We start from the raw sequence: 17,275 nt of genomic DNA, 5'->3' as shown, positions 1-17,275 counted from the left end.
TCAAGTTTTCTGTTTTTGTAAATATAAGACACTTCAAGAAATGCGTAAGTCATCTTTTTTTTTTGTCTTTTTAGGGCCGCACCCGTGACATATGGAGGTTCCCAGGCAATGGGTCTAATTGCAGCTACAGCTGCCAGCCACAGCCACAGCAACGCCAGATCCAATCCGCATGCGACCTACACCACAGTTCATAACAACACTGGATCCTTAACCCACTGAGCGAGGCCAGGGGAACAAACCTGAAACCTCAGGGTTCCTAGTTGGATTTTTTTCCACTGCGCCACCATGGGAACTCCTGCATATGTCATCTCTAAATGGAAAATGTGTGGGTACTCTAACAGTTCTCTGGCCCACAAGGTAGAAATTATGCCACTGTTCTTACTTCATTTGCCCTGCCTTGAGCAATTCCAATTCACTAGTTTCTCCTATTACAGAAGTGGTTACTCCAATCCCTACTATTCTTTTTTAAATGCAGTGTCCCGCATAGAATAAAAAATTACAATATACAAGAATAAGCAGAAAAATGTGACTCGTTCAGTGGGTTAAGGATCTGGCGTTGCTGTGAGCTGTGGTGTAGGTTGCAGATGTGGCTCGGATCCCGCGTTGCTGTGGCTCTGGCGTAGGCTGGCAGCTACAGCTATGATTAGACCCCCAGCCTGGGAACTTCCATATGCCTCGGGAGCAGCCCTAGAAAAGGCAAAAAGACAAAAAATAATAACAATAATAATAAAAAATAAAAAAGATTTGATCTTCATTTTGATTAGCTCTTTTCTTGTTTTAAGGACAGTAGTGATGATTTGAAAGTTCTTTAGATGTTAGGCCAGAAACCAGAAGTTCCTTATATTTTATCCTCTTTTTCTTTTTTATTATCAATTTTTAAAAGCTCTTCATATATTGTGATTAGCAGTCCTATCAGAAAACATACTAGACTGTGGCTTGCCCATCAACTTTACTGAAGTGTCTGTTGTTGTTGTTGTTTTTGCCCATGCACATGGCATGAGGAAGTTCCCGGTTTAGAGATCGAACCCACACCTCAGCTGCAAACTGCGCCACAGCTGCAGCAATGATGGATCCTTAATCTGCTGTGCCAAATGGTAACTTTCTCCGAGAGTCTTCTGATAAACAGAATTTTTTTTTATCTGAAATCCATGTTATCAGTTTTTATAGTACCTTTTTGTGATTCTTCTAAAAAATATCTTTGCTTAACCCAGGGTTGTGAAGCTATCACCGACCTTTTCTTCTAGAAGCTCTATGAATCCAGGTAGATTAAAACAAACAAACAAAAAACCAACTATATGTTGTCTAAAAGAAACCACTCTTTTTTTGGCTGCACCTGCAGCACATGGAAGTTTCTGCAGCAATGCCAGATCCTTAACCAGCCGCGCCACAAGGGAACTTCCTACATGAAACTACTTTAAATATAAAGACACAGAGAGATTAAAAGTAAAGGGATAGAAAAAGATACATCACAATAACACTAGTCAAAAAAGGTAGACTATCTACATTAACTTCAGATAAAGCAGACTTCGGGGCAAGAAAAGTTATGAAAGATAAAAAGGAGAATTACAGAATGATAAAATGGTCGATCTCCTAAAAGACATAACAATTCTTAAGGCTAACAACAGAGCATCAAAGTATGTGAGGCAAAAACTGACAGAATTACAAGGCAAAAGAGAAATTCACTGTTATAGTTGGAGACTTCGGCACTCCTCTTAAAAGTAACTAGCAAGCAGAAATTCGATAAGGATATAGCTGAACTGAAGAGCACCATCAACCAAATGGATCTAATTGACATCTGCAGAATAATTCATCCACCAAAAGCAGAATACATATTTTACTCAAACTTACTTAGCACATTCTCCAATATAGACCATATTCAGAGCCATAAAACACACCTTAAATTTAAAAGAATAGAAATCATACGAAGCTAACAGCACACTTAATGTTGAGAAACAACATGCTTTTTCCCATGAGATCAAAAACAGGCAAAGATGTTCCCCATACAATCTTATTTAACATCATACTGGAATTCATAGGTAATGCAATTAGACAAGAAAAGAAAATTAAGTCTTCACTTCGGGAAAAAGAAATATAAGTTTTTGTCTGCAGATGACTTAATTATCTATGTAGAATATTCCAAAGAATCAAAAAAATTCCTGATTACAGCAAGACCTAAGGACACAAGTTTAACTTAACTCTTCCTGTAAACCAGCAACGAACAATCAGAATGTGAAATTCAAAACACAACACCATTTACATCATCACCAAAAAAGTATAAATCTAACCATACATGTACAAGATCTATATAAGGAAAATGACAAAACTCTGATTAAAAAAAAAAAATCAAAGAAAATCCACTTAAATGGATTTTGTCTTTTTTAGGGCCATGCCCGAGACATATGGAGGTTCCCAGGCTAGGGGTCGAATCGGAGCTGTTGCTGTTGGCCTACAACCACCACCACAGCAATGCAGGATCTGAGCCACGTCTGCAACCTACACCATGGCTCACAGCAACACCAGATCCTTAACCCATTGAGCAAGGCCAGGATCGAACATGCAACCTCATGGTTCCTAGTCGAATTCGTTTCCACTGTGCCACAATGAGAACTTCCTCTTTTGCATTTATTAAAGGGAAATATAAACATACGCCTACAAATTTCACAGCAGCCTTATTCATAATACTTCCAAAATGACAACCCAAATACCTATCAACTGGTAAAATAGATAAACTAATTCTTAGAACTGAACACCACTCAGCAATTAAAAGAAACAAACAATTAGCATATGCAACAACATAAATGAATCTCGAAACTTTATTTGGAGCAAGATATATTAGACAAGAAATATATATATATATTATGTGATTCTCATTTATATCAATTCTAAGAATTGGTGAAACTAATCAACGGTAACAAAAATCTGAAAGTGGTTATCTCTGGAGAAGGGAGGAGGAATTGATTGGAAAGGGGCATGAAAGAACTTTCTGGGGGTAATGGAAGTGTTCTACATCTGGTTTTGGATGGTAAAGACTGGGAGGGAATATGAGGAAAGCTTTGGGGGTGGCAATAATATTCAATATCTTGATCTTGGTACATTCATTTTTTTTAAATTCAAGGACCTGTAGACTTATGATTTGTGCATATAAGTCTAAAAAACTACTCAGCAAGAAACTTAAAAAATAAAAAGCTGCACCACAGAGAAAATATTTTACAACACATCTGAGAGAAAAGGGGCCAATTTCCAAAACAATCAAAGATTCTGAGCCTGTTTCATACATGCTAAACTTGAGGTAATAGTACAGCATCCAAATGAAAAGATTTAACAAGAATCAGAGATGTAACACTAGAGTTTAAGATTCTAGTTTCGTTGTTGATTTTTTTTTTTTTTTTTTGTCGTTTTAGGGCCAACTCTTGGCATATGGAGGTTCTCAGGCTAGGGGTCAAATCAGAGCTGTAGCTGCTGGCCAATGCCACAGACACAGCAATTTCAGATCCAAGCCATGTCTGCAACCTATACTACAGCTCATGGCAATGCTAAATCCTTAACCCACTGAGTGAGGCCAGGGATAAAACCTACATCCTCATGGATACTAGTCAAATTCGTTTCCACTGAGCAACAACAGTAACTCCAGATTCTTGATTTAATTTGGGAGTCATCTGAATATGAAACTCAATATTTTTTAACAAATGTGAAGTGATAGTGATATTTTGCAAGTCAAACCAAATCCAATTGTGGGCTAGTTGATTCTATTGGTCACTAATTGCAACCTTTGGTTGATCAACAGGAATAACATTTGCCCATGCCCAATATTTCATCACCATATATGGACACTTGCCCTTAGAAAAGTAGCAGGGCACCACGAACCCAAGGAAAGAGAAGTGGGACACTAAATATCTAGTGAAATGGCAGGCTGAACACATGCTTTCATCTTTACCCCTTCTGGAAACACCAATAAAATGCCAACGGAGGGATTTTTTTAAAAAGCATAAACAAACCCACACAGATGAAGAGAAAGTGAAAAGTACAATAAAATTTTAGAACCTGGAGAGCTGATGGACAAGCAGTTAAAAAAAAAAAAAAACAAACACCTCAGCAGACCTGACAAAACTGAGTTCTAAGTCAACAGCTGAGAAAACTTAAGCTTAATTAATTTCATAGACCCTCTAATAAGTTCAGGAATTGACAGGAATCTCAATCTCACTATTTATGGAAGTAGAAACAAAAGGAGGGTTAAAGTAAGGAATACTGGTTAAAATATGCTTAAGAAGCAGACCCCAGATTTTTTCCCTGACAGGCATCTGAGCAACTGTCTTTCTCTAACTTGGCAAAATGCTAAAGAGACTAAACCAGATAATCTCTGGATAGATTGAGGGCAGCAGTACTGGTCTGCAAATAAGAGAATTGGTTTAGCCTATATATAATAGACGCCCTCTTCTCCAACTCAGATCCCAGAATGCTGGAAGATCTTTCTCCTCCAAGGTCTGCTCTAGAGAATCCAACAGTCCCAGAAAAAATAACTCCATATATTAACATCAGAAGCTCCCCAACTGAAACAGCCCAGTCAGATAACCTTACAGTGAAACTCACAATTAACTAATCCCACCCATATACCCAGAGCTTCCAATTAGCTTTTATGTCCACTACACTAAATATGAGTACTCACCAAGGAATAACCAGACATCTGAGAAACACCTCTAACAAAAAATGCAGAGATTAAAAACTAGGGGAAAAAAACCTGGAGGAAACAGACTTTACAAGCAGATAATATAGACACATAAATCTAAAAGCTCAGAGAGGTTAGAGAAAATACTGTAACAATGAATCAAGAACAGGTTACCTGGGGGAGTTCCCGTTGTGGCTCAGTGGTTAAAGAATCCAACTAGGAACCATGAGGTTGCGGGTTCAATCCCTGGCCTTGCTCAGTGAGTTAAAGATCCAGCATTGCCGTGAGCTATGGTGTAGGTCACAGACGCAGCTCAGATCCCACATTGATGAGGTGTAGGCTGGCAGCTACAGCTCTGATTAGACCCCTAGCCTGGGAACCTCCATATGCTGAGGGTGCGGCCCTAGAAAAGACCAAAAAAAAAAAAAAAAAACAAAAGAAAGAATAGGTTACCTGGAAAAAAAAGATTTGGAGGTCAAAAAATTGTTCTTAGAAATTAAAAACTAGATAACAGAAATAAAATAAAATCAGCATTATTTTTGGAAGATAAAGACGAAGAAACCTTACAGAAGCTAAACAGGGAGACAAAAATATAAAAAATTTGAAAGAAAACATAAAATCAGAGGACTGAAATAGAAGACTGAACATTAATTAATTGTCCTAGAGAACCATGAAAAAATTCAATTTCCTAGATATTAAGGATATTACTAAAGAATAGTTTCCAAATTAAAAGTAGGTTCATGAAGTACCCAACACAATGAAAGTAAAGAGCCCACATCAAAGCACACACCAGCAGGAGATGCAAGCTATTACATTTAGAATGAATAAGCAATTAGTCCTGCTATATACTATGGGGAACTATATCCAATCACTTGTGACAGAACATGATGGAATATGGGGAAAAGAATGTGTGTGTGTGTGTGTGTGTGTGTATAAAACACTGGGTCACTTTGCTGTACAGCAGAAATTGGCAAAACATTGTAAATCAACTATAATAAAAAAAATTTTTAAAGCACACACCAGAAAAAACAAACAACCCCATTGAAAAATGGGCAGAAGATCTAAACAGACAATTCTTCAAAGATATACAAATGGCCAAAAAACACATGAACAGATGTTCAACATCACTCATTATTAGAGAAATGCAAATCAAAACCATGATGAGGTACCACCTTACACCAGCCAGAATGGCCATCATCAAAAAGTCTACAAACAATAAATGCTGGAGAGGATGTGGAGAATTACATTGTTGGTGGGAATGTAAATTGGTGCAACCACTGTGGAAAACAGTATGGAGATGCCTCAGAAAACTAAACGTAGAACTACCATTTGATCCAACAACCCCACTCCTGGGCATCTATCCAGAGAAAACCATGACTGAGAAAGATACAGGTACTCCGATGTTCATTGCAGCACTCTATACAATAGCCAAGACATGGAAACTACCTAAATGTCCATCAACAGAGGAGTGGATAAAGAAGATTGGGTACATATACACAATGGAATATTACTCAGCCATAAAAAGGAATGGAATAATGGCATTTAAAGCAACATGGATGGACCTAAAAATGATCATCCTAAGTGAAGTCAGTCAGACAGTGAGACACCAACATCATATGCTATCACTTACACGTAGAATCTAAAAAAAGGACACAATGAACTTTGCAAAACAGATAGTGACTCACAGACTTTGAAAAACTTATGGTTTCCAAATGAGACAGGTTGTGGGGTAGGGGGATGCACTGGGGGTTTGGGTGGAAATGCTACAAAATTGGGTTGTGATGATCACTGTACAACTGTAAATGTAATAAAATTTATTGAGTAATTTAAAAAAAGAAAAGAAAAAATAATAAAACACACACCAGGAAATTACAGATCACAGACGACAAACAGAAGATTCTAAAAGAGAAAACATGGGTCACAAATCAAGGATAATAAATCAGAATGACCTCAAACTTCTCAATGGCAAACCCTGAAGGTGGAGAGCATGAAAGTGTGTGTTGTAATAAGCCCACCTAGGAGTTCCCACTGTGGTCCAACAGGATAGGAGGCATCTCTTCAGCACCAGGACGCAGGTTTCATCCCTGGCTGCAGCTGCAGCTTGGGTCACAATTATGACTTGGATCTAATCCCTGGCCTGGGAGCTCCAAATGCTGTGGAGCAGCCAAAAAAAAAAAAAAAAAAAGCCCACCTAGCATGAAGATCATAGCTTCTAAATACCATTATTCACTAAAAGAAGTTGTATTTTGGAGGATGGCTATTTCCAGATCTAGGGCAAGAAAAGTACAACATGAGCCTGGAACATCTTATTTATTGTAAGATAAGCAAGAAAGCACTCAAAGACAAATGAGGACACAGGAAGCAGCTTAAAGGGTTCCCCCTAGCCAAACTGGGGACAATTCGTACATCAAAAATAATAACCATAAGTTAAAACATTTATTTTTTTAAAAATCTGTAAGTCAGAGTTCCCACCATGGTACAGTGGGTTAAGAATCCGACTGCAGTGGCTCCAGTTGCTGCAGAGGTGAGGGTTCAATTCTCAGCCAAGCACAGTTGGTTAAAGGATCCAGCACTGCCACACTGTGGTGTGGGTCACAGCAGTGGCTTGGATTCAAGCCCTGGCCCTGGAACTTCCATTTGCCACAAGTTCAGCTATTTAAAAAAATTAAAAATCTGTCAGTTCACAATGGTAATTAGGAAAAAATAAAAAAAGCTGAAAAAAAAGAGGAAAAGTTCTTTACATTAAAAAGCCAGCTAATAAATGTTAAAGGATCAATAGGATTACAAAAATCAGCATTTTGTAACCCCAATATAACAACTGATTAAATTAAGAATCCTAAAACCACTAGGTGAAAGGTTAAAAAACAGAACTCAAAACATCACCTCCCATCAATTACTCATTAATTGCAAGAAGAAAAATATACCTTTTCATAAGAGATCTGACATTAATCCCCTTAACCAAAGGATCAAATTCAGGATAACCTAGAGATAATCTGATAGCATGTGCCTTCTGATATCATACAATAAGAGGGACACAATACCATTTATGTTGTACTCTTGCTAAAACATTTAATCTGAATCTAATCATGAGAAAATAATTAAACAAATCCAAAATGTCCTGGTCTACAAAACCATTAAACTGGATTCTTTCATGAAAAAACAAAAAAAAGCAGAAAGATTGTTCTAAATTACAGGGATGGATATATATATATATATATATATATATATATATATATATATATATACACACACACACACACATACCAACCAATGTTTCAGGGAGGAAACAAAAAAAGCAGAAAGACTGTTCTAAATTACAGGGATATATATACCAACCAATGTTTCAGGGAGGAAAAGAAGATATAAGAAATTTGGAGGACAAATGGGGAAATTTAGATATAAATATTATATCATGTTACTGAAGAAATACATAATGCCCCAAACCTGAAAATAGTGAAGCAATAGTAAAAGTTAATTATTTAAAGACATAAATGTAAATAGCAAAATAATTTCTCTAAAAAGTTAAGTTTTTGCCCCTAGGAAGGAGGAATGATGAATGGCAAGTAGAGAAGGTGATGTCTGTTGCTGCTTTTTTTTTTTCCAACAAACACACAGAACTATTTAACTTAAAATACAAGGGTATACAACTGTGACAGATAAAAAATAATATATTGATAATATGTACATAAAATAAAAGAGTCTTTCAGAATAGTTTATGGATCATGTATTATGAAGGAACGAAATCATTCTACTAATTATTACCAATTGGTAAAAACCTAATAAAATTCAATGTAAAGCACTACGAAGCAGGACATACACAAATCTCTTGAGTATAGATTTGCATATAATGTGTTGTAATAACTAGTTATTAATAAAGAAGAAATGCTTATTTTCCTATTTCAAGCATGTCTCATTCTGATCTTTCTATATAATTTAAAATTGTTCATGTTTAAAACATTTAAACATTGTTACATCATTACATCTATGGCAATCCACAAACTACTTTAAATTATTTTTCATTTGTCATATATTCATGTGTATTATAAAACAGAACATGAACTACACTAGCCCAGATTGTCAAAATGTAACTACCCACGCCTTGCTTTCACATAATACACACTTAGCCTTTGATTGTTTGCAATGTTAATAAGTTCTTAAGTTAATGAGCATTTTTTTTCACTCCTGTTCAGTTGTCTATTTGTCCTTCACCAATATTACCAATCTTTGAAACCAATTATAAAGGACAAAGATCCAAAATAAATGACTGAGAATTGCTTTATTGAATGATCCTGAATGGCAAATCACATTAACAAAGAATAAACATGGAAAGCAAAACTCTTATTAAAAACAATTAGAGAAAACAACTCACCTTTTTGCACTCATCTGCTCTTTTAGCTTACTGTACATTTCCAGCACTGCATTAAAACATATAACTTATTTTAGCTTTCAAAATTAAAAAAAAATTGGGGGAGATAAAAATAATTAAAGCAAAGAAGAATATATCATATAAATTCAGTAATTTTCTCTATTCTTTGATTTATGGCTTATATTTTCAAATAAAATGTTATACTTCAAGTAAATGAAAACATTTTAATCTCTACATATATTGAACATTATATTGTATATAAATACATAATATTGAACCAGGAACACTTACACATGCTGACACCTGTAACTGAGACATCAAAGACAGATAAGTTACAATTATCTTAATCAGAAACTTACTGATATTTCTTCCCTGCAGTGGAATCAGAAGTCTAGACTTTAGTTATTTGAGAAAGCTGAGTAACAGTGAGATTAATTGATTTTAATTCAATATGCCCAATAAAATAGCTGTTATATATAGCTCACTAAACAAAATTTAAGGGAGTTCCTATTGTGGCTCAGTGGAAATGAATCCGACTAGTGTCCATGAGGATGTAGGTTTGATCCCTGTCCTCCCTCAGTGGGTTAAGGATCCTAGGTTGCTGTGAGTTGTGGTACAGTTCACAGACATGGTTTGGATACCACGATTTTTTGGCTGTGGCATAGGCCAGCAGCTGCAGCTCAGATTCGACTCCTAACCTGGGAACTTCATATGCCACAGGTGGGGCCCTAAAAAGCAAACAAACAAAATTTTAAACCAAACCCACAGAGAAAAAAATCAGAAAAGATTACAGCAGGGAGTAAATTATATTAAAGGCATAATAAATATTAAAAAAGTATCCTTATTTGTTTTATCATTTCCATCAAAGGCAATTATTCAATAAATTTTTTATAAACTTCAGCAAGAAAAACACTGCCACCAAAAAAGATTTTAATGTAACAATGTAGACTGCCATTCATACTTAGTAGAATTTCAAAGTATAAAGTAGGTACATTACTGTTAACTCAAGCTAGCTGATATTTTCCTAGACCAGAGAGATATACACATTTTTTTCCAGATTTTTTATAGTCTTACAGCTACTCCCCAGGGGTCTTCAAGTTCACAAAAAATATTGTTTACTTGTGTGAAAAACCATAAAAGCTGCAATGATGGCTACAATGAACCAGCCCTAACTCTGCAGACCCTATGTATATCTCGATCAAAGTCCCTTTATTGCAATGCAGTATTTCTCACATTTTCCAACCGAAACATTAATGTGAATACATAACCTAGGAAAAGAGTGTAAAACTGCTGCTACAAGTATAAACTTTCTTTGAAGTCTCCTGTTTTACCTCAACAATTCACGTAAACTTCACATCTACCTTGTATTATTTCCATATTGTTTTCATATAAAAATAATGCTTTCCTCAAAAATAATCAATTAACTAATGTACCAGGAAAATGCACTGTTTACTCTTTGACTTCTTATATCCTCTCATACTCCCCCAATCTAAGGAGGAGTTAGGCAATTTTACAGTAATGGCTTACTTGTCTTTATTCACATAAGATTACATGATCCTTCAGAGTTTGGACTATGTCATTTTCAACTTCATATTTCTAATACCGACCATAATGCCTGACACAAAAAAGTATGTATGAGTGGATAAACAGATGGAAATATGGAGGAAAAGAGGTGGTTTGGGATGTGGCTATCAAGAACACAATGCCTACATGAACTCAGATTTCCTGTCCAGCCTTGAGAGCAAACCCAGCAGCAGTAACAAAAATCTAACCTCTACTTCCCTTATTTTTCTATTTCAAAGAGCCCACTAGAGTTGAATAAGCTGAGTTTACTCTTTCTCATTTCCATTTGTACCCAATTTTCTAGACTTACTACCATTCAGGGACAAAGCATTCAAGCTAAGAGACTGTCTTCATGGCTATTTCAGTGTATCTTATGGAGGCAAAGAGGTATTATTAAGCATTACTATAAGGAAATAGATTTCTCAACCCTTAAACCTAACATAATAAGCAGGTATTTTATTTATTCAAAGTCAGTGTGCAAATATTCCTGGCCCATCAGAAATTAAGATAAGCAAAATTTCAGTGACTCTAAAACAAAAAAGAAAAGTTTTATCCTAAGTCAGAAAATAATTATTTTGGGTAATATAATCTGCTAACAGTTTATGTAACTTGTAGCCTAAGCTAAATTTATATTATATAAATGTCATACGAAGCACCTTATTCTATTCCTTCCAGATATGGAGGTTCAGATTCCTTCCATTAAAAAAAGTAAGTTTAAAAATGAGACACTGAAATGGATTTACCTTACTACATCAAGGAAAAGATGTCATAAACCTACTTCCTTTTATTTGAACAGGGTACACGCAGGTAAGGAAAATACTCAGTTTCTTCAGAATTTATTTGATGTCCCAGCAATATCTGAGCCCTAATAGAGATCAAAAACTCAGAAACCTAAAAAGTCAGTCTTTCCAAAATATAGGAGGAAAGGCAAAACCAAAAAAGGGAGAAGATCTAGTATTTTGGATGTTATCTTACCAGCAAAATGAAATTCTGAGCAAAGCAAAACCAACCTGCTTAAGTGGTAAAAAGAAAACAATGGAAAACTAGATGTGAAAAAATCAGGCAAATTAGAAAAGGAGAAAAAAACGTAATGAAAAGATACTTTCCCCATGGGAAAGTATTCTGAGAGGAAAAAAATGGAGGAGTGGGGAGGGACAAAGGACAAACTAGGCAGAAAGAGATGGAAAGGCAGAGTTTGTTCTAGGGGGCTGACGTAAGATCATCAAATAGGGGCCTTATGATAAAGAAAGCCATGAAAATTCAGGGAATAAAGTAGATAGGAAAGAAAACCATGGGATTTAGGGAGACAATCACCAAGTAATCTGTAACTACCATAATGAATAATGACCATCTCATTATTATTAAACTGCTATCATTAAATTACAATTCAGCCAGGCTGAATGTTACATTACAGACAAGTTAAACTCACCTGGAAGGCATAACTGTAATTTTTCTACTACAGTTGTAATATTCCTCTGCTGAATTCTACATCGAATAATATCTTCTGTTTGGACAATGACCTTTAAAAAGAAGAAACATCCATATTTTAAAATGAACAGTTAAATTGTATCCACATATTGAATGCACAAAAAAAGGTATCATTTTCTCACCTCCTTTCCAGCATCTTGAAATCTTCGGTTGGTATCAGTAACTTGCACCTTAAAAATAATTTCACCTTAGTTAGACAAATATGCATAAAACTGCCCTGATGTAACTGCTCACCCTTGTAATCAGATCATGCTTCATGAGAAACTTAGAACAAAGAAATGCAAATTCAAATTAACTCTACAGCTTGAACTTGAACTTTTGATTGAAAAGGGCTTTTGTTAACTTCAATTACTTATGACAGTTCTTTTTAACAGATTCTGTGGCAAACTTCTCAAATTTAATCTAGATTTTTGAACTTTACTTGCTTCTCTAAGTCTGTCAAACAATTCAAATCACTGACCCAATTGACCACTGGTCCCTTTTTGATAACTTCAATGAGGTCTATGTGCCATTCATTGTCTGTAGGAAATGGTGATTGCATTTTATGGTAATTAAACATTCATACTTTGCTGAATGCAAACACTGGGTGGTTGATTAACATCAAACACGGAAATCTCAATCCACAGCAACATTTTAATGCTGCAGGTGCAGGCAAAGCTCAACCTCAAATTTTCCCACATATTAAGTGACTCATTAGGTCATCATAGTAAGGAAGCACATTCTGGTTTATTAAAAATCTCATTAATTTCTGAACAAAGATGCTCAGTGACCTCATTGATGCTGTATTTGGTCTCTTGTTATCTGAATATCCTTTATATAATGGTTTTCTAATCATAACCTTTGGTGAACCAGGGTCGTTCTGCTGCTAAGCTCTCCAAATGTAAAGAAAGAGAAATAGGACAATTCTTATAACTAAGTATTTTGTATTCTGACAAAACAAATCTAGGTCTCATTCAATAAATGTTTTTGCTATGTGGAAGAAAATGTAGACCAACTTTAAGAATATTATATGCTGCTATTAAATAAAGAAAAAAATTTAAAGTTTCACTATTATTAAATAATTTTGAGAACACAATTACATACAGTAAGTTTTTTTAAATTTTCAGAAGATAACTTTTTTATCAATACTGCACTAATTGTTACTTTAGAACCCTGATGACATGAGGACTTTCACTGTGTGAACTTTTTTAATTCATTCCCCTGCATGGAAAGAAATCCTGTTGAGTCAATGCATTACTTGCTTTACAAAGAAAAGAGAGATTACTTCTGTCATTAGCATGACAACTGTGTTAACAGAGCATTCCCAAATATATACACGAATTCACTTCTTGAAGTTAGCACACTTAATAATGTTTGTAAATATGCACTATAAATTAATACTTGAGTAATTTAATGAGAGAAAGGTAAAAAGGTATTTCTTACCTTCAGTTTTTCTGCATCAGTCCTTACTTTAAGAAGTTCTGTAATAGCATCTACAAAACCCTGATGATGAAAATTACACATCTTCTCAATTTCCTTGTCATGATTACGGATACAAGCATCCAACTTTTCCATAAACTTCTTGTGTGCATTTGGTTGGTCATCATACACAGACCTGTATATATACAAAAAGAAAGCTAACATTAACTTCCCAGTTCACCAAAATTTACTCTTTATTAAGCCAAATCTTTACAAAAAATCTCTGAATAAGCTAGAATGATAGCACTGACATGAGTAGAAATAATTTGGGTGGAAAATACTTAATTTCTTTTTGAACATGTTAATATTTAAAGAGCCATAAGCCTTCTAGACACATCACTAGGGATCTGGAAATAAAGGTCTGAGACTCAGGAGATGAGTCTTCAATTTACAAGTACTCAAAAAAAGAATCACTAAGTGAATAATTAAGGAATGCATAAACAAACTCCTGGTTTCTACAGCATTTACTATGCATCAGGGCATAGTCTTTTCTCTTTTTTTGACCATGCCTACCACATGCAGAAGTCCCCAGGCCACGGACAGAACCCACACCACAGCAGTGACAATGCCAGGTCCTTAATCACTAGGATACCAGGGAACTCCTCAGGACATATTCTGAGTGTTTTATGTATTAACTCTTTAATCTTGACAATAAGTCTATAATGTATGAATTATTACTACCCTTACTAATTTACAGAAAGATTAAAATTATGTAACTGTCATAAACGTCACAACAGCCAGGATATGAATCCCAGTAGTCTGGCTGCAGAGTTCATAATCTCAAGTATAAGGCCATACTGCAGTCACCACAATGTTCTCTATAAACACGGCATTTGCACTCCTCCAGTATCTCAGCTCATGCTGTCTCTACACTGAGCGACTTTTCCACCCACCATGCAGTAAAGGATTAACCTTGCCCAAAGAAAGGTTTGGCCCTTGCCCCCAACTCCTGGGAGGCTAGCCTTTGGAATGTTTTGCATGACAGATGCCTTTTTTACTTGGGTGTCTTGAGCAACGCCAAACAGTCAAAGCTAACAATGTGACTTATAATGTGATTTACAGTAGGTGGAGCCATCAAGCCACACGGTAACAGCTTTGGAGGGCCTGAAGATTTGGATGAGCAACTCAAACCACTTAGTGGCATCAAGGGGACAAACCTCTGGTAAAAACTCTGGACATCATGGCTTAGGAGAGCCTCCCTGGTTAGTAATACTCCATGAGTGTTGCCACATATCATTGCTACCCACACGGACTCCACTGGGAAGGGACAACTGGAAGCTCCCCAGTGGGACTCCCCTAGACCCTGCCTCACATGCCATCTCTTGTTAATTTTAATCTGTATCTTTTTGCTGTAGCAAACAGTAACTGTGAGTATAACAACTTTGGTAAATTCTGTGAGTCCTCCTAGTGAATTACTGAACCTGAAGCTAGCCTTGGGGCCCTCCAAAAATGTGACTCCCCATCTGTTGCCCATTGTTTGAGGTTCAATTCAAGTTCCATTTCTTTCAGCAGGACTTTCTCAGTAATCTCCATACCAAGTAATCTTTTCAACTATAGAAAAGGTAAACATATAGTCCTTTCTACTCCCTCTGACAAATTATAAATAAAATATACAATAAAATTACATTACTTCACATTGTAACTTAAATTTTTCAAGTATATGTCATATATTATATTTTTACACATAAACTGTAAGCTTCTTGAGGGAAGAATACCTATCATAACACTAAAGATAGTAATATAAGGTAGCAATCATTAAGAACTTAGGCCTTGGAATTCCCTTTGTGGTGCAGCGGAAATGAATCCGACTAGTATCCATGAGAATGCAGGTTCAATCCCTGGCCTCGCTCAGTGGGTCAGGGACCTGGCATTGCCGTGAGCTGTGGTATAGGTTGCAGACACAGCTTAGATCTGGCATTGCTGTGGCTGTGGCATAGGCCGGCAGTTGTAGCTGATTCATCCCCTAGCCTGGGAACTTCCATGTGCTGCAGGTGAGACCCTAAAAAAAGACCCAAAAAAAGGAACTTAGGCGTTTAAAAGCTGGGCTAGAACTAATCTCTGATCTTGGATATCTTCTCTTTTCTACCTATACCCATCTCTCGATCTCATCTAGACTTGGGGCTTTAAATTCCATAAACACTCTAACACCTCTCAAGTTTTTGTTTCTAGCCCTGGTCTCTTCCTCAAACTTCAAACTCATGCCATCTCTCTGACTGGATATCTGATAAGCATTTCAAATATGTCCAAAATGAAGTCCTATCTTCTTTCCCCAACCCTAGTTCTCGCACAGACTTCCTTCATCTTAGTGAACTCCATTCTTCTAGTTGTTCAGGCAAAAAAACCTTGAAATCATCCCTGACTATCCTCTTTCTCCCACTCTTCCCACCAAAGCAATCCAACCACATCTCACCACCTCCTGTTACCACCCTGGACTAAGACACCCATGTGTCCTGCCGCTTATTCCTAGAGAGTTTCCCTGATCCCACCCTTGTTTCCCTTCAGTCTGTTTTGAACACAGTAGACAGAATGATCCCACTAAAATATAAATCAGAGCCTATGTCTCTCTTCGGCTCAAAACCGTATTTCTCTTACAACAGCCCATAAAGCCCTACGTAATTCTGCCCCATGTTATCACAGTGACCTCACTTCCTAACACTTTACTCATTCCATGCCGGGAACACTGGCCTCCTTGTGGTTCCTGAAACACACCAGGCACATTCCTGTCCTACGTTCTGCACATGCTGTTTCCTCTACCTGGATCACATTTCTCACACATGGCTGCCTCTCTCATATCCTTTAGGTCGTTTATCCCCTTCTTGATGAAGTTCTTTCTGGCTATAATATCCACATTATAAACATACACAGACACACAGACACACACACACAATTCTCTTTCCTGCTTTATTTTTTTCTCCTTTTTAATTTCCTTAAATAAAGTATACTTTGTCACTGCATCACCCTTACCACTATTGAATATACTCTCTATTTCACACTTTTATTTATTTTTCAACTTTGCCTACTGGAAAGTTGCAGAAGGGCAGACAGTTTTTGTCCGTTTTGTTCCCTGTTGTATACGCAACCCTAAAATAGAGCCGATCACATAGCAGATGCTCAATAAATAACTGATAGATGAAAAGAAAATAAATGAAGGGCAGAAGTAGTTTAGTGGAGCAACATCTAGCCAAGTCAAGCCATAGAAGCAAGGGTCAGCCTTTGTAAGAGAGATGGGTTTAAGAATAAGTAACTCTGTTTTTTCATCTGCCCCCATCCTCCCGCAAAAAAACCCTGATAGATGGATAGATGGAATCAGAAAGGAGACTTACTAGTTGTTCAACCTCAGGTAAGCCACCCAACTTCTCTATATCTGAATTCTCTCAACAATAAAATAGGATTTTAAAAAGTACCTACATCGAAGTGTTATGAGGATTTAGTAAACATTTGAAAAACTCTTAGCACAACAACCGACACATAGTAAGTGCTCAATATACACTAGCTATTATCATAGTATGAGCATAAGAGACAACTAAATCCTTGTTAAATGAGTGACTCATCTGCTGAATAAATTAAATACTGGCTGCAAATATCAAATATGACTAACACTCAAGCACTCATGCTGAAGGAGCTGACTACCATTAATACCTGGCAATTGTAAAGGGCCTTTTGTATTTTTTATATCTAAGGTTTTAATTTCTTACCACATCAGAGAAATTATCACAAATGAGGAAACAGGCAGAGAA

At 36.3% G+C, this 17,275-nt stretch overlaps 1 protein-coding gene across 2 annotated transcripts in view; it reads right to left on the bottom strand.

Annotated features, from left to right (window-relative positions):
• The window catches only part of EXOC6 (exocyst complex component 6), a 229,115-nt gene that overhangs the window by 161,948 nt on the left and 49,892 nt on the right, over positions 1 to 17,275 (bottom strand). For both annotated transcript variants that reach the window (XM_047759791.1, XM_047759790.1), the window contains exons 2-5: positions 13,503 to 13,674; positions 12,203 to 12,250; positions 12,022 to 12,112; positions 9,033 to 9,078 (exon numbers count right to left, since the gene is read on the bottom strand). In XM_047759791.1, coding sequence (XP_047615747.1) covers positions 9,033 to 9,078; positions 12,022 to 12,112; positions 12,203 to 12,250; positions 13,503 to 13,674 — 357 coding nt within the window. The remainder of the gene's footprint in view (positions 1 to 9,032; positions 9,079 to 12,021; positions 12,113 to 12,202; positions 12,251 to 13,502; positions 13,675 to 17,275) is intronic.

This window comes from Phacochoerus africanus, chromosome 15, assembly GCF_016906955.1.
Source record: "Phacochoerus africanus isolate WHEZ1 chromosome 15, ROS_Pafr_v1, whole genome shotgun sequence".
In the NCBI taxonomy this organism is placed as follows: Eukaryota; Metazoa; Chordata; class Mammalia; order Artiodactyla; family Suidae; genus Phacochoerus; species Phacochoerus africanus.
The sequence above is the reverse complement of the archived record's forward strand: the minus strand, read 5'-3'. Positions and strand labels throughout refer to the sequence as shown.